Here is a 26,878-nt window from a genome sequence, read left to right on the forward strand (position 1 = left end):
TGAAATCAGGCTTCTTCTGACAGAAGATAAGTCATACTTGACTAAGGACTGGCTTTGCCAAGTAGGTATACATAGGTATTTTCCAGAATTAAATCGGTTAAATCTGAAGCCCCAAGGTTTTGAAAAAAATATAAAGCATATATACAACAGACAAATTACATCAACGATTTAAACATATAATAAAAATAAAACTGTAGACAGGCTTCTTAAAACTTGGAGGGAAACTTCAAAATTCTTTCAGGTTATATGTAAGCAAACATTGTTAATGATCATAGTTTAGATTAGCCCTCCTATGTATTAGATGAAAGGTCTGATACCCATAAAGACTGGTCATTTTCATGGTATGAAGGAGCTCCCTTCAAGGTTCAGGTCCTATAAGCCTTCATTTAAAACATGGTGCAGCTTCATGTTGACTAGGGCACCCAGGCTGGGGTCCCCCAAACACAGGTTCTGGCAAAAGCATCTTGCTGTCAAGGACTTGCCTTGGCAGGGTGTGGCGAGTGCAGTAAGGAGAGAAAGTGACCGACTGCCCAAATGACAGACAGCAGCACCAGGTATGGGTCAGGAAACGACTCTGGAACAGGCTCCCTGGGGTTGAAACCTCCCTCCAACATACTAGCTGAGTGACTCTGTTCCAGGTACTTAGCCTTTCTGTGCCTCAGTTTCCTCACTGTAATAAGGGTTTGTAATAGAACCTACCTCTCAAGGGCAAAGTAATACTTTAAAGTACTAATTTCATGGAAAATACAGGGCATGACTCAAAAAAAAGCTCAATAAATGTCAGCTATTATTATAATTAAGATGAAATGGTCATTAGAATGATCAACTATTGATTTTTGGACAACTGATTGTTCAAAATATGCCAACTCTATTTCTAGTTCCCCACTCTGTCAGAGAGTTCATAATGCAGGCAAGAGGGAAAGATATTCATACAGGCAGACACCTATTAAACATTCTCAGGGGAGTTCTGATTTGCACACCTCCCTCTGCCCCATCTCCATTTTTTATAATATTTAAGTGCTCACAGTAAAATAATGTAATTATATTAATACCTATAAAGTGGTTCAGACTGTAATTGTGTGTCACGTTATGGGAAGATATTAGCATTCTTTGAAAAGAAAAATGCATACATTAGAATATAAAACAAAGCTATAGAAAAGAGAAAGAAAATAGACACCCACCTATTAGAAGAGAAAGATCGGAAGTGGTAAGGCTCAGAGGCAGAATATGTGCTCAAAGAGACAGAATCAGAGGAACTGTCAAAGGAAGAAAAGCCTGCTCACAATGTGGCACAGAAAGACAGCAAAGGACTTTGATACATTCTTCAGGGTCAAAAAGACTTCATGCCACATGGCTTGGTACAAGATGTACAAATTTGGACACATTATACATATGTAAAACCTTACATTAAAAAACCCATTATTAGTAATCATATTTTAACAAATAATCCCCTTAATTCAAACAGATGGCAATTTTCTCTGCATCTTATGTAAACACTGGTCATTATTTAGTCAGGGGTCAGCAACTTAGTTTATGCCACAGCTGCTCCCTCCTTGGGCTGAAATCCACAAAAAACATGGCAGAAGCCAAGCCAAGGGGTGCAGTTAACACACTGTGTTCTCCTCCCCGAATTAATCTCAAACAAGGCTCCAGGTGAGCAAATCTACCTGCTTTCCTTCTGGGACTCTGCTTCCTTCTCCTTGGTGGACAGCGGGGAGTCCTCAAAGTCATAGGAGAAGAGGTGGAAAGGGCTGTGGGGCACGTAGGGCAGCTTGTCTATGGTTGGTGACACCTTCAGGGAGCCGGGTGTGGCAGAGGAGGGCCGAGCAGCTGAGGCAGGGGGTGATAGGAGGGCAGATGGGATGGCCTCAGGCCCAGAGGACCCACTGCACCGGGTGGTCCCGCCTGCCATGCCAGCCAGAAGCGGCTTTCCCTGCGAGCTGGCATTCGAGACAGCAGGGAGGGCAGAGCTCTTGGGAGCGGCATCCTTTCCAGTGGGGCTCTGCCCTGGGGCAGGGCTGACCTTGCTGTTGGGCCAGCAGGGAGGAGGAGGAAGAAGAAAAAAGATTTGGGAGAGAGGGAGCAAAGGTTAGGAAAAAGAGAAAGACAGGCAAAAAGCCACTGCTGTACCGTTATCACTCACTTCAGAGTCCAGCTGTGTTTCTCGAACTGCAGCATAAAAGCCTGTCACCAGAAGTTTTGGTTGCCCCAGCAATCCTGACACACTGAGTTTGTCAAACCGGGAGGTAAGACTTATAGAGGGCAAGGAGGTGGCTCTCAGGCCAACCTGGCCTCTAGGCCTAAGAGACTTTGGGAATTTACTGGAGGCCCAAAGACTCTTCTGTACCCGGCCCTTCCCATGTGTCTCCCTGCTGCTTGTGTTGGCATCTGAATTTCCACGATTGGAACTTCATCTCTGTCTTGCTCAAATAGCAGATCTGTCCTCCTGCTAAAAAGCCCAACCTTGAGGAAGAGGTATCTCACAAAGCCATACACTTCAGTAACTGCTTCCAGAATCTTTCATGAAAGCAGGTATGGCTAAGAGAAAAGGAGAAAAAATGCCAGTGAGGAACGCAAAGAGCTAAAAAGAGGCGCCAGGACAATAAAGACAAATTTTGCCCATTTCATACTTTCTCCAGGACCTCCCACTACATCGGTGACATTCAGACTCCTTCAGACAGGCCTGATTCTGCCACAGTTCCAGGTATAAAATCCTGACCTCAGCACTTCCACACACAGTAACTATGGGAGGTGATAGATGTATTTACTGATTGTGGTCATCATTACACAATGTATACATATATCAAATCATCGCTTTGTAAATCTTAAATGTATACAATTTTTTTTTTTGAGACAGAGTTTTGCTCTTGTTGCTCTAGGCAACAATGCATGCAATGGCATGATCTTGGCTCACTGCAACCTTTGCCTCCCAGGTTCAAGCGACCCTCCTGCCTCAGCCTCCCAAGTAGCTGGGATTACAGGCATGTGCTATCACACCTGGCTAATTTTGTATTTTTAGGACAGATGAGGTTTCACCATGTTGGTTAAGCTGGACTCGAACTCCTGACCTCAAGTGATCCACCTGCCTTGGCCTCCCAAAGCGCTGGGATTACAGGCATGAGCCACCAAGCCTAGCATTATATACAATTTTTAATTTGTCAGTTAAATATCATAAAACTAAAAAAAAGAGCTTTCCATCTTCACGGGGCTGGATTTAGACACTTGGATATTTTAACACATACATTTATAACCTGGGAATCTACGTTAAACTTTGCATTTTTCCAGTCCTCTCCCAGAGAAGTTGACTCCTAGCCATGTTCGCATGAACATGGAATGTGAGCCGTCTTCTTTCCCACCTCACTTTCCCACCTCAAATTCAGAGCTCTACCTGTACGCAAGAGCAGGAACACACCAGTTTCCCTGGATTGATGGGAAGATGGCTATGCTGTAGTGAGCCGAGGGCAGTGCCTCCGGTGGGGAGCACACATTAAGCAGAAGCCAGCAGAAGCAGGGCAGCAGAGACACCAACCCAATATAAGGAAGGGGAAGTCCTTTACAGTCTCAGAAGTTTACGCCAGAGAACAAATAACATCCAGATGAAGGTTAATGAATACCTAGGTACTATCAAGATCAAGCTCTGGTATTTAACATGCACATGTTTATTTCCTAAAACTGAAAGCCCAATCCTCTCTGGTAAAGGATGCCCTCCGGCATCACTTTGTGGAGTCAGAGACTCTTACGGGCATAAGATAAACAATCATCTGCCTGTATAAACAACAATCCTAGGCAGAGACAGCACACCATTAATGGGGATGCCTTTGAAGGCCACCTTTTCCAGCCAGATTCTTCCATCTGGTCTGAAGGTGCAGAGAAGCCTGTGCATACCTGAGGGTTTAAGGGTTAGTGTGGGTGGGACAGAACATGCACCTTTCAGCAGATAGGGAGGCATATCCCTGTTTCAGTGATAGTCTACAGAATTTCCTACAGCTCATTTTCAACTGAAGGTGGGATGGCAACCAACATCCTCCCTTCCCAGAACACCTCTAAGTAATCAATCACTAGCTCTAAGCACAGCAGGGGCTCTGTTTCATGCTGATCTTTCCTGAAATGTGTGGCTAATTCTCTATCATGAGCTCATTCCTTTCCTCTCCACGTCCTGCTGGCTTCTTCTCAGTCATTTCCAAATAGGGGCAAGCAGTCATCAGTTTGTCAGTTCAGAGAAGATTCTATGACCCCGGGCATGGCAGGAGTCTGAGTGTCAAATAAGCCCATTTGAGAACTTGCGTGCCGCGCACTGCTAGCCTGGCAGATGAGACATCCGTAGCAAAGACTCCATTAAATCTAAAGTTGGCAAAGATTTTACTTGGATTCATCCAAGATCCTTTCAATTTTGCTTATTTGTTGGAAAAAAAAAAAAACACAGTAAAAATGTTCATTTGCAGTGGCAATCAATTAAGTGAAGAAAACCATTCAATTTTAGAATTATTTCTGAATACTGGAAAAAGATACTACCCGTGAGCAGTTTTTATTGTTTTATACAGACATCATTTGGCGAAAATAGCTACAGAATCTAAAAAAATCTGCAAGGTGCCCATGGCTGTCAGCATTGCCTGAGGATAGAAAGAAAGCACCGTGCGGAGGAGGTGAGTAGAGGACAGCAAACTCCCCAAAGGGCTACGGAGTTCTATGTTAGTTGTCCTGGGAGCAAAAATAAATACTGGGAAATTTTGCTACGATGCATGGGGTGAAAGTGCTCCTGTTTGTTCCAATAAAAAACAAACCTGAATCATTAATATAGTAGTTATCCACACATTTTAGCTAATATTGTAACTGGTAGAATCGAGAAGAAGGGAACACGTGGAATTCTTCTTACTACAATGCTGAAAGGGTGAGACTCTTCTTAGGGGAGATGAGCCTTTTTAGTCACCATCAATCTGGTTGAGCTAAAGCATTCAATGAGGGAGGGAATGGTGAGGAGAAAAGCAGTGATTTTTCCATGAAGTGTGGTTAGGAAGGCAGGATTTCAATAAAAAGTGCAGTTCTCTAATGAAAACATGCTCAGGTATTTCTACAAAACCAGTGGTTCTGTGGCTCTGTGAACAGGGTAAGTAAGAGTTTGGAAGTGGGAGTCAATGAGGAAGGGAGGTGGCCACTAGAAGGTGGTGAACTATCATTAGGAAGGAGTCTCCCATTTTTAGTGTGAGCTTGGGAGGCTCCAGTCCTAGGTACCTGTCCTTGCCCTGACAGGAAGCATCATCCTCTCGCTCTTCTTCGGAATTGGGCTCCGTGATTGGCTGCTCCTCTTCCTCCTCCTCCTCCCTGAGACAAAGCCAGGAAAAGAGAAATGCACAGAGACAAGATGGAAAAGTGAGATGAGCATTACAAACAGGAAGATGAAGCAAAAAACAGACAAAAAACAATGAAATAATAATAATTAAAAAAAAAAAAAAAAAAACAGCTGCCTGAAATGAAGAAAAGCACACTCAGTCTGTTAGGAGGCAAGAGACAGTTCTGAGATGTGGGACTTTAAATGTAGAGTGGAGATGTAAGAAACCAGAAGAGGCCAAATATCTTTGTCAAGCTGGCTAGATGCCACTATCGTGCACCCCGTACACGCAATTCAGAGAAGCTTCTGGCCGTGGGCAGACCTCCTCTGTGGTCTTCCTCCTCCACACAGAATCATCCAGTAAAGGTTTTTGGTGATGACCAGCTGCTGCAGCAACCAGAGTCCTCACATCTTTACTGCATCCCTCTTGATTAGAAATCACCAGGGGTCAGGTCAATTTGGCACGGACTAACCTCCATGGTGGACCTATGGTTTCGGCATGCCACCCCTCATTCTCCACGAATGGCCATCCCAGATTCTCAATGAGTGTGTTTCAGGGGTGCAGTTCCACTCCCACTTCAAGGGTAGCACAGTCCAAGGGGGGCCAATTCATTTCACAGCTGGGGTTTCTCCTGGTACCATCAGGGATGACTCACTATAAGGACACCCTGAGTCCAACAAAAACATAGTTGAAACTGGGAGAAAAGGAGAGGAAAGCAGTCCCCCTGACCATTTTAATGCCTGTATGCAGCAATTCTGGAGCTCCACCCTAGCCTTTCACCAATGGAAGATAATAAATTCTCGTTGTTGCGTAGGGTAGTTTCAACTGGGTTTTGTCCTTGCAGCTAAGTACAGACTAAAAACTTTAATAACTGCGACATTCTCTTTCTCTGGCCTCTAAGTCCTGTCAACATCTGACTTATGTGGTCATGGTCCACATGGAACACCTGGTCAATGCACTGCTGGGCTTCTCAATCTCTTGCCTTGCTGAACTCACAGTGACTTCCACCTTTAGCCCCTCCCGCTCCAGACCTCACTATCATACAGAACTAGTCCAATTTGGAAATCTTACATCCAATCTTCCCACCCCTGACCACAAGCTCCCATTCACCCAAATCTCTCATTCCTTTCCTCCCACCCAAATTCTTCAACTTCCTAATGCATGTGCAGCTTCTTCTTTCTCAATGTCCTTAACACCTTCTTGCTTTCAGTCCTTACGGATCCACCATGTCTCAATCCAGGCATCATCTACCAGGATCTTTAACTCTGTCATCCCACTGTCCTTCATATGTGTTTTTTCCTTTTTACCAACATATAAAATACACACAGAAAAGTATACAAACCACTGAATTTTCACAAAACAAACACCTATCTAACCAGCACCCCCTTAATGCTCCTTTCCAATTGGTTCCCTCTCCCACCCCACATCAAACAGTGTAAGTTAGCTTTGCCTCATTTTATTCTCCATCTAAAAGGAATCATAATCTGCCTAGCTTTTGCTCGACATTACACCTGTGGGATTCATCGAAATAGTTACATATACTTGAAGGTCATTCTTTCTTATTGCTGTATTTCAGTAGTTTACCTATTCTATTTCTGATGACACTTGGGTACCCTTCAATTTGGGGCTATTTTGAATAGTGCTGTCATAAACAGTGTAGTACATGTCTTCTGGTGAACATATGTATATATTACTGTGTACTATATCTTGGGATGAAATTTTTGGGTCATAAGATATGCTTGAGTCCATCTTTATTAAAAGCTGCCATTTAAAAAAATGATGGGACTAATTACCATCCCCATTAAGTAGTAGATGAGCATTCTGGTTGTTTTACATTCTTGCCATTCTTGCCAAGATGTGATAATTTTGTCTATTTTAGCCATTGATCTGTATGTAGTGATGTCTCACCGTGCTTTTAGTTTGCTTTCTCTGATGGCTAATGAAGTTGGGCACACTGTCAGTCTTTTAATCTCCATTTGGATATGCTCTTCTTTGAAGTGTCCAAGTAATTTTTTGCCCATTAAAAGAAATGAATTGCCTTTTTTCTTTATTTGAAGAAGTGTTTTTTTGGAGACCAAGTTTTGCTCTTGTTGTCCAGGCTGGAGTGCAGTGGCACGATCTTGGCTCACTGCAACCTCTGCCTCCTGGGTTCAAGCAATCCTCCTGTCTCAGCCTCCTAAGTAGCTAGGATTACAGGCACCCACCATCATGCCCAGCTAATTTTTTGTATTTTTTTTTTTTTTTTTTTTTTTTAGTAGAGACAGGGTTTCATCGTGTTGGCCAGGCTGGTCTCAAAATCCCGACCTCAGGTGATCCACCCACCTTGGCCTCCCAAAGTGCTGGGATTACAGGCATGAGCCACCACACCCGGCTTAGGAAGTGTTTTTAGTATCATTTGCCCTTTGTCATTTATATGTGCTGTAAACATCTTTCCCTTCTCTGTGTATTGTCTTTCATTCACTTCATGTCATCTTTTAATAAACAGAAGTTCTTAATAAGGTCCTGTTTATCTTTGTTTGATGGCTAGTGCCTTTGTGTGTTGTTTTAATTTTTTTTGTTGTTTACACCAGGTCTTAAAGATAGCCTCTATGTGTCCTTCTAAAAGCTTTACTTCACTAACTTTCACATTTACATTTGTAGAGTCCATCTCTAATTGATTTTTGTTATCATGTAAGATAGGGGTCAGATACATTTTTTTCCCTACGTCGATATGTAATTGACCCAGAACCATTTAGTAAAGGGCCTTCTCTCCGCTTCAGTACCTTGTTCACAAATCAGGTAAATATATATTAAAATATATATTTGTAGATTTCTGGACTTTTTCCTACAAGTCAACTTGTCTTTTGCTGTACTATTGATAGGGATTATGTTGAATATATATACAAATTTGAAGAACTGACATCTTTGCTATGTTTTTTAATCTATGGTTGTGATATAGCCTTTATTTAGATTTAATCTTACTGCTATTTTAATTTTCTTAGTAGTGTTTACATTTTACAGAGGTCTTAGGTATCTTTAAATTTATTTTTAGGTATAAATTTGGATGATACTGTACATATTATCGAACTCTAAATTTTATTTTCTATTTGTTGATGTTATATAGAAATAAAATTAACTTTTTATAAATTTTGCTTGTATCCAGCAATTTTTCTAAATTAATTATACTGTTTCTAGAGTTTCTTTTAGATTTCCTCTGTAGACAATCATTTCATCACTAAATAATGATGGCTTTACTTCATTCCAATTCGTCTGTACTTCCTTTTCCTTGCCCTAGTCCACTTGCTAGGATCTCCAACATTATGATGAAATGGAGACAGTGATGCTTCCTTTTCTTGTTCCAAATCTCAGGGAAAAGTATAAGGTTTGTCATACATTTTATTGGTAGATAGTCTTCATTTAAAAATTTCCTTCTAATCCTAGTTTGCTAAAAATCTTTGTTATAAACAAGTATTAAAGTTCTGCCAAACGTCTTTCCTGCATTTTTTTAAGATAATCATATGATTTTCCTTTTTTCCATTAAAGAGTTAAAAGACTGTTTTTTTAAAAAAGTGTTAAACCAACCTTGCATACCATAAATAAAAATAAAGATAATACATTTTGTTGTAATGTATTATCTTTTTATATACAGCTAGATTCTATTTCTTAATAATTTAAGAATTCTTTTTTTTTTTTTAACCTATTTTGGAAAGAGATTGATCTGTAATTCCCCTTTCTATAATGTGCTTGTCAGATTTTGAAATCAAGGTTATGCAGGCCTTACAAAGAGGTAGGTAGAGGGATTGAGAGTTATGTAACTAAGAAGGGAGAAATGGATCTGGACTCGGGGTGGCTCTAACAGAAACAAAGAGAACAGTGAGACAGTATCCCTCCTGTCACGGCAGAAGCCACAAACAAGCACATCTAAGCCATCTTTCCTTCTTTTTTTTTTTTTTTGAGACCAAGTCTCACTCTGTCACCCAGGCTAAGACGCAGTGGTGCGATCTTGCCATCTCGGCTCACTGCAGCCTCTGCCTCCTGAGTTCAAGCGATGCTCGTGCCTCATGAGTAGATGGGACTACAGGCATATGCCACCGTGGCTGGATAATTTTTGTATTTTTAGTAGAGATGAGTTTTTACCATGTTTGCCAGGCTGGTCTCGAATTCCTCACCTCAAGTGATCCACCCACTTCAGCCTCCCAAAGCCCTGGGATTACAGGCATGAGCCACCATGCCCAGACTAGCTATCCTTCTGCGCTTGGCATAGTACACCCTCATACACCACCCCCCACCAGCCTCAGTCTTCTTTTCCTCCATCTGCTCCCACAGCCACCAAACTATACCTACAACCTCCATCATGAGGCCACCTTCCCTCAGCTTGATCAGGAGTTTGCAGGTGTTATTACTTCTGGTCCACACAGAACACCCTCCACCTTGCCAACCCATGGTCCTCTCCTCTTTAAAACAAAACACTGAGCCCCTCCCTCCAAAATTCCTTGATTCCATTTACTCTCCCAGGTAGAGTTGGGGACGTTCTGGAGCCAGATTGCCTGGGTCTGGTCTTCAGCTTCAGCACTTTTGAGCCCTGTGACCTTGGACCCCACTTTACTCATCCCTACATGGGGGAGCAACAGTACCTATCTCCTAGGATGAATACATTAATATGTAAAAGCACTTTGTCTTTTTGATCCATCTCTTTTTCAAATGGCTGTCTCACAGATATTTAAAGACAGCTATCTGAACCTACATCCCAAGCTGTCTTCTCTTTGGGTTCAACATCCTCACATCCCACAATAAATTTTCATATGATGTGTGTGTTGTAGCTTTGCTATCACAAGTGGCAGGGCAGGACCAAGGGTGGACAGCACAATGACCCACTTGGAGGGCCTACATCCAGGATGCCCTGTGACCAGAGCACTGGCCTTGCCTATAATGCAAAGGGGTGGAGAAGGAAATACCCTCTTTTAGGGCACGGGACTTTTGAGGCTTGATTTTATTTAGTTCCAGTCTATGATAAAATCAGTCAAATGAAATGATTTTTATGCCAATAATATTTAAGACTGAATAATTAATTCTGACAACTTTGCTTTTTCTCAAGCTAGATTTTCTTATAAAGGATAACTTAATTGTGTTCATATTGTGCTAAGGAATTCTGGGCGTGTGGCCTTTGACTTTCCAATACCTCCACAGGTCTTTTGCTTGTGATTGATAAGGAGTTACTCCAGGGCACAGGCCTGTTCCAAATCCATTAGGTATTTTCCTTTTCACTGCAAACAGTCCCAGACTTGAGGTCACCTTTTCAAGTTAGAAAAGCAACCCAGAGGCCTGCAGCCTGACCAGTTCTTCGGGGCATAGTTTCCAATAAAGACAATTTAATGTCTCGGATTTGAGTCTCAGGCTAATGGGTCATGTTTCTCAGGCTTCGAAACACCAAAAGGAAAATGAATGTTGCTGAGCTCTTTCAGAAACACAATACAAACATTCAAAATAATGTTAAAGTATGTTTTAAGACCAAAGCAATCAGAATGAGGAAAAGTTGAGCAATACACTGGGAGTAGACATTTGCAATATATCTAATAGACAAACTCAAATCAAGAATATATGAAAATATACTTTAAACTTCAAAAGCACAACTATAAAATGAATGAAATACATGAACACAGCCAACAAACTTGTATGAAGAGGTATTTTATCCTGATTATCAATCAGGGCACTATAAATCAAGGCCACAATGAGATACCATTTTCTATCTACTTGGTAAAATTAGAAGTCTAATGATAGCAAGAGATGAAAAGAATGCAAGTCAACTAACTCATATATTGTTGATACGAGGATATCTAGGTATAACGTGGCAAAATAATTAACACTATCTTGTAAAATTAAAAATATCATGACCTAAAAGTGGCATTGCTATACCCTAGGGCAGTGATTCTGAACCAGGGTTATTCTGCTCCCACCCCCAGGGGACATTTGTCAATATCTGGAGACATTTTTAGTTGCCACAACAGGAGTGGAGGGCAGGGAGTACTATTGCCATCTAGTGGGCTGACACAAGTATGCTATAAAACATCCCACAATGCACAGAATAGCCCCCATGACAAAGAATTATTCTGTTCAAAACGTCAACAGTGCTGAGGTTGAGAAATCTTCCCTAGGGATACTGAAGCACCAGTGTACTAGGATGAGAGTCCAAGAATGTTCTCAGCAGCACTATCTGTAATTGTCAAAAGCTGGGGAAATGACCCAAATGCCCACCAAAGAGAAAAAATATATAAAGACTGTGGTAAATTCCAGGCAGTGAAAATCCATATTGCCAGCTTCACATGACAGTATGGACGACCACCAGAAACATAATGCTTAGTGACCAAAACAAGTCCAAGAAAGAACATACATTTACAACGAAGTGCAGAAAATCAGAATTATATAATGTGTCATATGTGTGTAGTAATACTTAAAAAATACAACCATTGAAGTAGAGGAAAAAAAGTAAAAAAAATACTGAAAAAAAAAATACCCACAATAAAACCCCATAAGACAGTGATAAACACATATTTAAGTGCTGGTTACCCAGGCCTAGGGATGGGAGAGTGGGAAGCACAGAGATGGAACTTAGAAGTAACACCTTGCTTTTTAAGTCAAGTCATAGTCTCCTTGATGTTCTATGATATTCATAAATATTATATAAAATAAACCAGAAGATAGTCGTGCACAGACCAGTGATGACAATGTGTCATGAACCAAGGATATAATTAACCCAACTCTGTACAATTAGGATTTTTAAAATATGTAATGAAACAGTTTTTTTAAACTTTTATTTTAGGTTCAGGGACACATATGTATGAGTGTTACATAGGTAAACTACATCCCAAGGGTTATACAGATTTCTTCACCCAGGTACTAAGCCTAGTATCCAATAGTTACTTTTTTCTCTTCCTCTCGCTCCTCCCATCCTTTGCCCTCAGGTAGGTCCTAGTATCTGTTGTTCCCCTCTGTGTGTCCATGTGTTCTCATCATTTAGCTCCCATTTATAAGTGAGAAGATGCAGTATTTGGTTTTCTGTTCCTGCATTAGTTTACTGAAAAGGCAGTGTAATTATGGGCCAAGGGCTTTATCTCCTTCTATTTAACTTTTTTTTTTTTTTTTTTGAGACTGAGTTTTGCTATGTTACTCAGGCTGGAGTGCAGTGGTGCGATCTTGGTTCCCAGCAACCTCCACCCCCCCGCGCCCCCTGGGTTGAAGCGATTCTCTTGCCTCAGCCTCAGTAGCTGGGATAACAGGCATGCACCACCACACTCGGGTAATTTTTGTAATTTTAGTAGAGACAGGGTTTCACCATGTTGGCCAGGCTGGTCTCAAACTCCTGACCTCAAGTGATCCACCCGCCTCAGTCTCCCAAAGTGCTGGGATTACAGACATAAGCCACTGCGCCCGGCTTAACAAACTTTATTGAGCACTTATGTGCAAAGATGCTGGCGTGCAGTAGCTAAACGAAGTCCCCACCCTTGGATTACAGACCAGTGAGGGAAGAGACACTAAACAACTCACTGTAGCAGGAAGTATTCAACCCATAGGGCCCAAGTTACTCGAAAAGATTCTACCATGCTGCTGAAGCAAAACTTTGCTGTTTAAAGCCAAAGAGGACCTGAGTAAGGGACAAGATGGAATTCTGCACATGACATTCCCTTGTGAAACATGTCTACTGACCTAGGATCAAGTCTAATTTGCCTCGCTAATCTCTAATCCCTTATCAGCTCTCCAACTTCATCTTCCATTCTCCCTTTGTGAACCTCCCACCCCAGTCTTACACAGTCTACTGATATGTCAAGCTTCCACTGAACACCAAGGGCATTTCATTCTTGGAGTCCTTACAAGAGCCATTCTTCCTGAGTAGAGTTACTTTTCCTGCTCTGTTTCTCCAGGAGACCCTGCCCAGAGCCCTGGCTCCGAGGGACATCCAATAAGTATTTGCTGCCTGCTGCAGTTCCATGGCCCTGAGGACTTGCACAGCATTCAGCACAGAGGCTCTTGCTATGGATGATCCAAGGGAAAGACTGACAATTACTTGGAGATGACCTCAGAGATCTCCCCATGTTGCAGAGATGAAGGATGGGGTCTAGAGAAGGCGAGATCAAACAAGTTGCCAGTAAGAACTCTGATCTCCTAACGTCCAGGCCAGACTCCTTTATGCCATGCCAGGCTACCCCATGAAACTAAAGCAGAATCTAAACTGTTTTCATCATTGCACGGTTCCTTCTAAGCAATAGTCTCCTGAACCGTGCCTGTCAATCCTTCTTTCACACAGTACAGAGAAAAATAACACCTTGTATTGGACAAGGCTGTGTACGGCTCCCAGAAGATCAGCCCAGAGTCCAGTCACCCTAGACTTGCCTAGTTGTCCTGAAAGCCTGGAGGAGCAGTGTCTTATGACCCATTTGTGGCAACTAGTCAAAAAGCTGTCTTAAGGTTTAGATAAAATGCAGACATTTAAACTGTCCCATTTAGTTCCATAAAATGCATAGGACATATAAGATATTTATAGAAATATTTTGCTACATTTTTGGTAAAGAACGTGGCCCTCTGGTCTTGGTCTGCAGCCTTCTGTGTTACTGAATCCTCAAATTGCAGTTTGATCTTGGCCTCACAGTGACTCACACTTTGTTAACTTTAAGGCTGTTTCTAGGTCACCAAGGGCCCAAGGTAACATTTGAAAACTTCTAATTAGCAATCGTAATCAGTTAAGACAAATACCTGGCCAGCTTGAATCAGTGATTTCACTTAAAAGGTTTTGTTAGCCATCAAGTTTTTTAAAAAGTTTCTGCAAAAGATTTTTACCAGCCAAGAGAATGAAAAGACATCTAACAGAGCCCAGCTGTTGCTCCAATGTTTCCATGGTGAGAACCCAAAGTTAGACAGGAAAGTATTTATTGTCCCTGTAGCAAGCAAAGTTTAAGAGGAGTATCAAGTATAGCTCATGGATCCCAAATATACCCAAGAAGCTGGACTACGGGCTAGTACCTTAATACATAAGCCATTATTTTGCTATTTTGTTTTAGAATCAAATAACTATTAAAGGGTCAAGCACATTATTTCTGCTGAAACATGGAGTAGTTTAACATAATGGAATTCAAGTCTGCAGAGTATAAACATCAACAGAAAAAAAAACCCAATTAGTAACTGGGGTTATAGATTTGTTCAGGTGTAAAACAAATGGATCTAGTGATAACTACAGACTATGAGGCTTCTCAGGAGTTTTTGTGTATACCTTGATTTTGTGTTTTAAAAAAAAAAACTTTATTCTAAGCCAAGATATTCGTTGCTTTAAATGTCCCTCAGAAGTTGACAGAGCAGAAGTTGACAGAGAAACTAGGATGAAGGTAGGCTGCATTTTTCTAAGAACTTTGGAAAGAGCAGGAACTAAGCATAGTCCCCTCCTGAGATTTCAGGAAGGCAGCCTTCAGAGGCAAAACAACAGCCCTGCTCAGGGTCTGGTTTGAATCTGTCCTGAGACCTTGGTGGATCCAGGTCTTATTTCACTCTTAAAATGAAGGGAAATACACTGGAATGGAAGACTCCAGTTCTGGCTGTTATGACTAAACAATCCAATTGTGTGGACTTGAGACATGTTTTGTCACTTCCAGAAGTTGTACAATGACTAATCTCATGTGTGTTTTTCACATATGGAAAGAGACCACCCTCCTAAACCAGGACAAGCTCAAGGCCGTTGAGGGTGACCTTGGGAGGTCCAGCAATGGGGGCGACTGACACTCTCTCTAATGCATGCCTCAACGCTTCATGCCTCTCCACACCACGGGCAACCTCCAGCCTAGAGATTTGCATCCTTAAGGCATATTCTTTTAAAATGTGAATGGTCAGGCCCTCCTTTCAGAAACTGCATTCAACTGTTCTGGGGTAGAACCTGAACATGGGTTATTTTAGATGCCTGGTAGGGTTGAGACTACCCTGGTCTAAGTTATCAATGTTTCTTACAGTAGCTTGGCATGAATAGCCACGACCCATGTCCCTGCTGCCACCCTTCCTCGCCTCCAATCCTATCCCCACCAGGCCGGCCGGCAGGCAGACAGGCAGCTTTTCAGATGGGCACAACTGAGCCTCACATGCTGACTAATAACTGGACTCTGTGCTGTGGTTTCCCAGGCCCTGCAGGACCTGGTCTGCTGCTCACCGTGCAACCTCATCTCCACCCTGTGCCACCTGTCTCCGGCCACACACTACAGCCTCACCTCCTGAGATGCCTATTAGATACCCAGCTATACCAAGCCCTTTTCTCCCTTTGCCACTGCACATGGCATGCCCTTGGCCTGGGGAGCTCTTCTCTGACTCTTCTTATCCTTGGGACTCAACCTAAATGCATGAGGAGGTTTTCTGGATCAGCCCCATCACCCTTTTCTGTTTTCTAAAGAGTTTTTGTTATTTTTAATGAATATTTACTTACAGGAATTCATACTCCCTTTGAGAAAGGAAGTATGCTTATACTACTACTGATAACAGTTAAATCCCCTTTGACCAGAAATAACCACTGTTATACATTTGGTGGGTAAACTTTTAGATTTAAAAAAAACCATATTATTCTACAATCTTTTTACACAGCAAATGATTTGACAACTATGTTAGCACTTCTGGTATTGGTATTGTGCATTTCTTCTACCTGCTGGTGGTATCTACCACATAAATCATCCAAAAGTAGTAGACGTTTTACTGACCTGGCTAGTCCCCAATTGTTCGCCATGCTGTACCACAGGGATGCAGTAATGCCTCTTCCTGTCCACGTCCTTGTGCACTTCTGGAGGGCCTCCTCGAGGATATATTCTTATATCCCTGTAACCCTCTGCCACATGGCCCTGTTGGCTTGCTTCAAAAGCCCTCTTCCAAAGCTACTCGTATTTACTTGCTATAATATTTGCACTCTGTCTTATGAAACTGTATGTTTTGTAAGGTTCATGTTCACCACTGTATCCTCAGATCCAAGAACATGGGAGGTACAAGGAAACAGAAGTTGGGGTCTGGTGTGGTGGCTCACACCTGTAATTCCAGCACTTTGGGAGGCTGAGGCAGGAGGGTCACATGAGGTCAAGAGTTCAAGACCAGCCTCGCCAACGTGGTAAAATCCCATCTCTACTAAAAATACAAAAAATTAGCTGGATGTGCTCACTTGAACCCAGGAGGCAGAGGTTGCAGTGAGCTGAGATTGTGCCTCTGCACTCCAGCCTGGGTTACAGGGCAAGACTCTGTCTCAAAAAAAAAAAAAAAAAAAACCCAAAACAAACAAAAACAAAAAAGAAATAGGAGTTAGATGAATAAATGAATATGATTTTGTTCCTTTAGTCCCAGAAGACAGTATTCCTGTCTCAACAAAATCACTAACTATAATATCAAAGGTCATAAGATGTCACTACTGACGAAGGAGTCTTTTAATGTAAGGCTAGTCTGAAATAACACACCTAGTACTGGGGGCTTCTCTTCTGGAGAGCTGGTGGCCTGTTCGTTTACTTATAGACATGAGCTACCATGGATGTGGACCCAAGTCCATAAATGCAAACAAAAACAAAGGTACAGTTCAAGGTACTCCATCGTTGTTTTTTCCTGATTTCCTGATCAAAATTATTTGACCCTCCATTTGGAAGGCAGTTCTGCAAAGCTTGTTATGGATGCAAAAATATATAGAAAAAGAAAAAATAGCTTCTGAAGTCTGGTAATTCAGTATGTATTCCATACCGGAAGGCCTGCATACATGCATGCAGTCATGACATGCCTGACCCCACCATCCCTGCTCCATCCAAGGATCCCTGGGAGACAAATACCTGCACCCCACAAGCCCTGACCGGCCACTTCCTTATGAGGGCTCATCTCTAGTCAGTTTTTAATCTCATGTTTATAAAACCAGAACCACATGGCTGTGAAAAAAAAAAAAAAAAAACCTCAGGAATGAAATTATTTCTCTGGGGCCATGTGGATACTGTAATTGAGTACTTGTGAAGTGTGATATAATAGTCTCTGGATTCCTCACTGAGCTATCATGTCTTCGGGAAGAGAGAGCTATGCTCTCTCGGGACAATCAAAGGCATTTCGGCTACAGAGAATCATCCCAAATGTGCCCAGGCTTTCTTGAGTTCTGCAGGGCACTTTCATTTTTTGTTTGCTTTTTGTTTTGCTTTTTTGTTTCTTGAGACACTCACTCTGTCACCCAGGCTGGAGTGCAGTGGTGCAATCTTGGCTCACTATGACCTCTGCCTCCCAGGATCAAGCAATCCTCCCACCTCAGCCTCCCAAGCATCTGGGACTACAGGTGTGCACCATCATGCCTGGCTAATTTTGTTTTGTTTTGTTTTGTAGAGAGATGATGTTTTGCCATGTTGCCCATGCTGGTCTTGAACTCCTAGGCTCAAGTGGTTCACCTGCCTTGACCTCCCAAAGTGCTGAGATTACAGGCGTGACCCACCATGCCCAGCCTCTGCAGGGCACTTTCTGAGGGCCAGGAACTGGCTTCCCTATCCTTTGTCTTTCTCTGCCTCCCAAGGATCTCTCTGGGGAAGGCAGGCTTTCCTTGGGATGGCTGTAGTCACTCACTTATTCTATTTACTTAACAACCTCTGTGCCAGGTGTACTTATGCTAAGCAGTTCATATGGTTCCCTCCTTCAGTACTCACAGGAACCTCTGTGGTAGGGACTATGAATATCCCCATCCACAGATGAGGAGCTGAGGCACAGGGAGGTTCAGAAATTTGCCCAGGATCACAGCTAGTAAGCCAGAATTGAACCTATGAAGTCCAGCTCTAGTGTTCATGCTTCTAACCACTCTACTGTGCTACCTCTGTCTATGATAAATTCTTTGTGGCTGGAAAAAAAATGCCTCTTCTTTTTAAGGACTGGAAGAAGCTATTAATCCTTCCATCTTTAGATTACTTCCTGAACACCATCAGCTCATCTGATGATATTCATGTGCACAGGATGTCCACTACTTCTCATCCCTTGTCCTGCCACTCTCCCTGCCCATCTCACCAAAGCCCCATTCCCACTAGGAAATTGATGAAACCATGATATAGGGTACCACGAGACATATTTGGATCATGATTACAGCCTGTGTTAATTCCAATTAGTCGCTGAAACATAAAAATTACCTCATTTAGAAACAATAAATATTTTTTCAACATGAATATGATGCTTCTGTCATCACCATCAGCCCATTAGGTACAAGCTGGGCACAAGCATGACCTTCTCCAGGTCTAACTGGGCCTTCTTCAATTTCCAAAGCCTAGTCCCAGAAGACTCCCTTGCAAAATGATTCACACCAGCATCACCTCTGCCCAGATGGACTTTCTGGCTGTCAAATTTGGCCTCTTCAACCTACATGTTCAGGGTTTCATTTCCCTATTTGTTCAACCTTCATCAATGAAGAGTTACCACCAGGCTGCCTCCACAGGCTCTTATCAAGCAAAAATAATCTCATTTCTCTTTCCATGGCTGGATTTGATCAATCCAGCTTAGTACTCCTTAGATAGCCTCTGCTCCATCTCCAAAGGGATCCTGGGAGTTGCAGAGGGCTATATATAGAGAGATGCTTATTCTCTAGCTGGATGATGCACACCAATGCCTGTGTGGACTGCCAGCAAAAATCGAGCCTTAGAAAGTGCTGTGAACATTCAAAACACAGATGAGAAGGTGCATATTACAGGAGATGTGGGGTTTGGACAGGTCAAAGGGAAGCTTGGCACTAAAAGAAAATTCCCAAAGCAAGTAAAACATTCAACTAGAAACTTGAACATTTCTGTCTGAGGTATGTTCACCTCCATTCCCAAAGTAAACAGCTTGTTTCTTCCAGAGCCCTCATACCACCTAAGTTCACTCTAGCCTGAGAAACAGTCACACTTGATGATAAATGATGTCAAGGTTCATTGACTTGAAATGTGGGTGATGGTCTCAGTTTCTTCATTTCATAAGATGAAAGTTCTGTACATTCTCTTGCAGGTTTTCCTTACCACTTCTCTGCTCACGCAGTTTATTTTTCCTGGGTTAGGGCCTCTAAACCAGAGCTTCAACCATCACCTACAGGTACTGGAGTTCCAGAAGTGCCTATCCAACTGACTATGGGAATTTCCACCTGCCTGACCCACAGATACATCCCAGAGCTTACTGACTGGTCTGGGTTACTGATTGCCGGAGAATCACCTCAAGCCTCTTTGTCTTTGTCACCATGCAATCTAGTTACTGTCCTACAAACCACAGCCTCCTGCATTCTCATCATCTCCCTGTACTTTCCCTTCTCTCTGCCCCTGCTTCAGTCAGGCCCCCTCCACTCCTTCCTGACCAGCAAAAGCCCTGCACCAATCTCCTTGTGCAGCCTGCTCTCCCCCAGTGAGCTCCCCACACTGTGCCCAGAATGCTCCTGCAGAAACACTACCCTGATTTTCACTTAATCATTTGAAATTCATCAGTAGCTCCACTTGGCCTTAAGGATAAAATTTTGCCAATTTCTTCAGAACCTAGAAAGATCCTCAGATTCAATTTAGGAAAGTTCAAACCCACAAGAAATTTGCAATCTGGTCACAGTGAATATTTGAGCAACCAATCCTTCCCCAGATATTGGGAGCATTGCAAAGTAACTTCTTCCTCATGCTCCAGTGCCTCTGCCTCTATTCATTACAGTTTCTCCCATTTCCAAGCCCACTCTCCCAGCCTTCCCAGACCTCTTCTCTCCAGGCCACCCTTTGCTATTGAACACTCAGCATGAATCTCTTGGACACTGCTGAATCACTGGCTGTATTCCAAACATACTTTTTTCAGGAGGTCACCACCCTTGTCAGTGAATCCCATTTATAACACGTCACTTACCATCAGATAAATCTTCCCAAGTAGCTACTTGCCACTCATGGTACCAGTGGTTGCTAATCTGGCTGTTGTGAAATCCTCTAGCATGTTTATGCGAGTGCACAAAATATTTTCTCCAATTCATGCCCATATGCATTTAACAATTATCTTCTTTAACAGAGTAATATCCGTGAATGCTCCAGGGCATGGATTGATGATAATGACAGCACTGGGCAAAGCACATATTTGTGTTAACTCTCCCACCACCGTATCAAGGAGTACAGGCACCATCATCCCGAGTTTACACACAACCATGCCTATGCCCCCCGCCCCCACCTCACCTGCTGCTCTTTCACTGCACACGGCCAGCCTTCCTCCAGGAGCCAGGGCTGAGCAGGTCACCTGAGCTGCAGATTTTGTAGATTAACGTTGTATAACACCTCATCTCACAGTATGTCTTTTGCTTGCAAATAGATTGCTCATTGCCAACTGCTTCCAAGAAAGAGATAGGGCTGCTCTACTATTCTGCTATTCTACTGTAGACCCAGGATGAATTCTCTAATCCTGGCAATGAAGTTTTGTGGACAAAGCATGGGAAACTGTGCTGCCCTAAAACTTAGACATGTAAACACGCCTCCTTCCTGTCAAAACATGGGAAGATGAGCTCACCCCCCAGCACAATTCCATAATTAGGCTCCCCGATTTGCCCACTACTTCCTGTGGCTGGTGGAGAGATGCCAAAACTCTTCTTCACTCCTGCAGGAAAACAGAAAACAACACCCCTCCAATTGCCTCCCTCCAGCTCTCACCCCAGAGGCATAGCCCCAAGGCTTGGCTACCCGCATCCTACCACCTGCTAGGCCACTAATTGGTATGCATCAGCTAGGAGCCCTCAAAAAGTGAGGATGGCTTAGGTCTCCGCCCCTCCACAGCCTCCCGATAATTGATAGTTAACTGTGGCTTCCTTTTAAGTATGAGTTTCCGTTCTCTATATCTTTCCTTACTCTATCGCCAAAGTAGTGGTTACTCATGACTAACTGGAAAGCCTTGTTCCAGTGTTGCAGCTATTGCTCTGAACATTTTCAGAAGTCCCCTCTATAAAATGTCTTCAATGTCCATTCACGAGAAAAACAAGCAAATCTGTATGATTTCGGGATCAAAATCAAACAGTGACTAAAAAACAATACAGCTTGCTAACATTACCAAGTTCCAATAAAACAATTGCTGAGTGATTTTTTGCTTTCTCAACAAATCTAACTCGTCCTCAAAAGATAAAACATTCTCATTACTGAACACATTCTATAGACTCAGAGAGTAGTTTCAGGTATGTTAGGTTTTGAGTGCAGGCTATGGAACCTGACTGCCTGGGTCCCAACCCAGCAGAGCCTCTGTAATCTGAGGACAAGCTCCTTAATCTGTGTCTCGGTTTCCTCACCTGTAAAATGGGGATGATACTCCTACCTTGTTCATGGAATTTACAACACATGTAAAATTGTTTAGTCCAATAGCCAGCACAAACCTAATCCTCCATAAATGCTGATGTTAGAGTACGTAGTTAGGCAGATATAACTAGGGAAGGAGAGTGTCCCCCCACTCCAGGAATGTCAGGTGACCATCAAGTGATGGTCTGGCAGTTGTTAAACTGTCTCTTTAAAATAATAATTGGTCACAGCTGGTGCTAGGGAACGGCCGTCTCCTAAGAGACAGAAAGTCAGTGATCAGCAGCTTCCTGTTAAGATCTCAGGAGTTCGGTGATTGGGCTCAAGCACGTGCACTAAGAGGCAAAATGGCAGAGTTTAACTGGTATATGACCTTCCTCTAGGACCTCTAGGAGCACTGCAAGATAAGGGGAAAATGCCTCAAGTGAACATGCACACCATTTCAGTAAACACAGTGCACATGCAGCCCCTCCCAAGTGCCAGCAGGGCACTGCGCATGCAGACAGCCCACCCCAAGGGCAGAATCAGGGGAGAAGAGACACAAACCCTGGAACCACATCAATGTATAAAACCCCAAGTCAAAGGCCAAAGAGTGCACCTGGATCTCTTAAGGCGCCTGCTTGGCCCTCTTCCAAGTGTATTTTGCTTTCCTTTGTTCCTGTTCTGAAACTTTTTAACAAACTCTCACTCCTGCTCAAAAACTTGTCTTGGTCTCTCACTCTGTCTTTTGCCCCTCAGACAAATTCTTTCTTTCGAGGAGGCAAAAATTGAGTTGATGCAGACCGGTACAGATTCGCCACTGCTAACATTGGCTCCATCCCTACCTCTTCCATTGCTTACCTCCTAGGCATTGAAGGAAGAATAGCATAGCATTTTCCCAGGACAATGCAGAGGCTACAGTTAAAAAGAGGACACACATTGCTGAGCAAGCATGATGCCTAAAAACCACATAGGACAGGACTCACCAACTGGACACCATAACAAATGTATTTAGTGCATATGATGAGAGGTATCAGAAATTCAGCTAAAAGACATTTGAGAGACAGAAAAAATGGTCAAAATATTAATTCTAAAATGCATAAAGAATACTTATATTCTACTTTTGAATGTGAAGGTTTCCATATTAAAAATAAAGACTGGTTGTAGGTCAATTAAAATAGGCAAACCAGGAGAAAAATGAGCAAAGAATATTTACAGGCAACACTAAGAAAATGAAATGTTAATAGCTAATGAAGCAATTAAAGTTGTACAGCCTCAGTAGTAATAAAAAATGCAAATTACAATGCTGAGGCACATTTCACTTTTCAGTACTATAAAAATTCTGAAAATCTCCTAACATTAAGTGATGGTGTGGGAAAATGGTGAGTCATATGCTGATGGATAGTAAACCCATACAGCCTTTGTGGAGAGCAATAAGGCAATATCAATATTTAAAATGTAAATGTCCATAGTCTAGAATTCTACTTCTAAGAATCTAAGAGTGCTAATGCTAACATATATACACAAACATGTGTATGTGCACCAGTGTGTTTGTTCATTACAGCAAGTTTGGTATGAGAAAAAAAATGGAACCAAGCCACAGCAAAATGAATGACAGCATCATGGTATTATGGTATATCTATATATTGGAACATTAGGCAATAATTTTTTAATGTACCATTAAGCAATAATTTTTAATGTACTGACATGAAAAATATAGATCCAATAATAAATAGTGAATGCAATTAATGCATTTACTAATTGCCAAGTACTCAGCATATATTTATTTCCACAGAATAACAGAAATAAGGGTTATTTAGGACAATGGTGAGGACATGGACTCTGGAGCTAGACTGCCTGAACTCTAGAACCAGCTCCACCATATATTAGCCTTGGGACCTTGGGCATGGTACTTCAACTCCCCATGCCTCAGCTTCCCCTCCTGTCACACAGCAATAACAGTACTTATATCATGATGTAAGAGCAAAAATGGAGTTTATACACTTGAAGTGCTTAATGTAATGCCTGGCAAATGATTAAGTGCTCTATAAAGGCTACCTGTTGTTGTAGCTGTTATTGTCATATTCATCTTTGCACTATATGGTACAGCTCTCTTCATTTTACATCACATAGGTGGCATCACATCTTTAAATCCTATCATTTTTATTTAAAAATATAAAGAGGCCGGGTGTGGTGGCTCACGCCTGCAATCCCAGCACTTTGGGAGGCTGAGGTGGGCGGGTCACGAGGTCAAGAGATGGAGACCATTCTGGCTAACACGGTGAAATCCCGTCTGTACTAAAAATACAACAAATTAGCCGGACGTGGTGGCAGGCGCCTGTAGTCCCAGCTACTCAGGAGGCTGAGGCTGAGGCAGGAGAATGGCGTGAACCCGGGAGGTGGAGCTGGCAGGGAGCCGAGATCACGCCACTGCCCTCTAACCTGGACCTGGATGACGGAGCGAGACTCCATCTCAAAATAAATAAATAAATACATACATACATAAAGAGTTGCTATTTATTCAGTGATTACTATGAGCCAATGGCCATATATAAATTGACACACAGCTATTTTGGGAGAGCTGGGTTCTGAACTTGCCCTCCCGTGCTTCAATACCTCCATCCTATGCCCAAGACCACAGTGATTCTAAACACCCCTCTGGTGAGGATTTGTGAAGACTGAGTGCTCCCCACTTCTTAGGAGCAGTGGTGTGCTCTCTGCCGGGTGCAGGCTGAGCTTCCAGTGCTGGTCTCTGCACCCTGCCCCACACCAAACCCCTGCCAGACTTCTCCCTGCAGCTCAAGTAGGCTCTCCACTGCCGTATCAGTACTCCTGGCCTGCAGTCCACCTGAGCGTGGTCTCTCCTGCTCCTGGAACCAGCTGAGGCCAGGCCACATCTTCTCTCTGCTGCTCAAGGGTCAAGTATGTCTGTAGGTCAGACTGCTGTGCTCCCGATTACAAGGTCAAGGCTTGGTCACAACTCCTGACTCCCACAAGACCCATTTATATATCCTTATCACTTTGCATTTATTAGAATGAGGACTTCTGTGCAACATACATTAGTCAATTTTTCTGTAACCCTAGTTTAACTTACATGGAAAAAAATTAGCAATTCTTATATGTAACTTTTTTCCTTCTTGACTATCAGTTTAAAATATTGGCAGCCTAGAGGAGAGCTGCCCACTGCTGCTTCTCAGTGCTGATTCCTCGGCTCCACTTGAACATTTCTAGTGAGACCGTGCTGGGTTCCTCTTCCTCTGAACAGGTTCGTGAAGCCTGGCTGTAGACTGTCACACCTCTCTTATACAATCATTGTTCTCTCTTGCCAAGTTGTTTTATGCTGGTGTCACATTCCATTATGTCAATTTTTTGGAGTGATGGATGTGAGTGAAGCCAATTAGAACTGGATATGTTGGCATTTCAGTTACTGAGAGTAACATGAGATTCAGTCAAGTTTTGGTCCCCTAAAAGTGTTCAAGCATATTTCCTGAGAATTTGAAATGCAAAACTTTGCTAAATGGACTTAAAATCAAAAAAAGACTCTGTTGTAAACCATGTAGTAGCCCAGAGTAACCAGTCAGCTGTGAAAGACAATTCCTATCTCCTTTGAGAAATACTGTTTCCATGACATGTGTTTGTAAAATACCAATGGATTTTCTTTAAAACTAGAAACATATTCTATAGATCTGTGTTTTAGCTGATTATATTCTCTGAAAAAGAGTGAATTTTGACCCATGCACATGAACATTTAAAGTAGGTGCGGAGTTCCAAATGCTTCTAAGAAAACTGCCCTTTCCAATGGCCAAAACACTATCTCAGCATCATGTGGATTATATAACCAACGATCCACCTTCCCCTAAGGCAGAATTTCCCAGATTCAACACTACTGACATTTTAAAACAGATAATTATTTGTTTGGCAGGGGGCTATCCTGCACTTAGCAGAACAGCATTCCTGGACTCGATCCACTAGATGCCAGTAGCACTACCCTGTCCCAGCTATAACAACCAAAAATGTGTCTAGATGTCTCCTAGGTGGCAAAATCATCCCTGGTCAAGAACCACTGCCACTGCCCGAAGGGACCACTGAGACGAGTCCTGGCCTGCACAGTCCAACCTTCCCTGGACTTATCACACAGTCCCCTCCTCTCCATATGTCCCTCAATCTGGCTTATCTCCTGCCCTTCTCCAACGCCTCAATCTTCAGCCTCTGTGCTTTGGGAACTCATGATTAGCCATCAGCAAAGTCCCATATAGTCTCAATCTCTTCACAGAATTTTCCTTTGACTTCCTTGCTCTAACAGCAAATCTAAGAATACTGTTCCCCATAGCCCTTACACATAACACGGTGGATTTTTCTCTCATATGCCACATACTCCCCTTTGCCAATTAAAGGTCAATTTCCTCCAACCTCCCTCTAGAAACCCAGACCCCTGGGACAGAGGTTGGCAAACTACAGCCTGTGGGCTACATCTGGCCTACCACCTGTTTTTATATGGCCTGTGAGCTAAGAGTGGTTTTTTCACATATTTAATGGTTGAAAAAAAATCAAAAGAATCATATTTCATGACATGTAAAATTCAAATCTCAGTGTCCATAAATAAAATGTCACTGGAATGCAGCCATGCTCATGCCGGTACCAGTGGCTGATGGCTGTTGACATGCTACAGAGGCAGAATTCAGTTGAGTAGTTGCAATAGAGACTGTCTGGTACTCCAAGTTTAACATATTACTTGGCCCTTGACAGAGAAAGTTTGCAGACCCTGCTGCTGAGGCATGTGGCACTAGTCTGGACCCTCCACTCCCTAACCAGTTGTCAATATCCACTATCTGCCAGGTCACTCTTCCATGTATATTAAAATATACACATGACTGAAAGCTGCATGGCACAACTGTTAACATTAGTGACTAAATGAAGTTCAAAATTACTTCTATAGTTCGGAATGTTGTGTGGAAATCAGCAGGATGAAACTGAAAGTTCACGTGTTAAGTCCCATGCAGTGTTTGATATCAGAAAGACTGACACACAGAGCAGGAAGCAGCCCTGTTTTTGTCAACAGAGGAAGAACCAGGATAAACAGAATAGTTCAAGGGCAGATGGGGTGCCTCAGGAAAAGAGAGCACCCATGCCTGGAAGTGTACCCCATCTCTTGGGAACATGACAGAAAGGGCTCCTGCTTTGGGCTAGATAAATTTTAAGAACTTTCTAGTTGGCCGGGTGCGGTGGCTCAAGCCTGTAATCCCAGCACTTTGGGAGGCCGAGACGGGCGGATCACGAGGTCAGGAGATCGAGACCATCCTGGCTAACACAGTGAAACCCCGTCTCTACTAAAAA

General features: G+C 42.7%; 1 protein-coding gene across 1 annotated transcript in view; it reads right to left on the bottom strand.

Moving 5' to 3' along the window:
- FHOD3 (formin homology 2 domain containing 3) overlaps positions 1-26,878 on the bottom strand; it is a 432,873-nt gene that overhangs the window by 130,727 nt on the left and 275,268 nt on the right. The window contains 3 exon segments of the mRNA XM_017873931.1: positions 1,182-1,256; positions 1,668-2,027; positions 5,230-5,319. Coding sequence (XP_017729420.1) covers positions 1,182-1,256; positions 1,668-2,027; positions 5,230-5,319 — 525 coding nt within the window.

This window comes from Rhinopithecus bieti, unplaced genomic scaffold, assembly GCF_001698545.2.
Source record: "Rhinopithecus bieti isolate Rb0 unplaced genomic scaffold, ASM169854v2 scaffold_5260, whole genome shotgun sequence".
Taxonomy (NCBI): domain Eukaryota; kingdom Metazoa; phylum Chordata; class Mammalia; order Primates; family Cercopithecidae; genus Rhinopithecus; species Rhinopithecus bieti.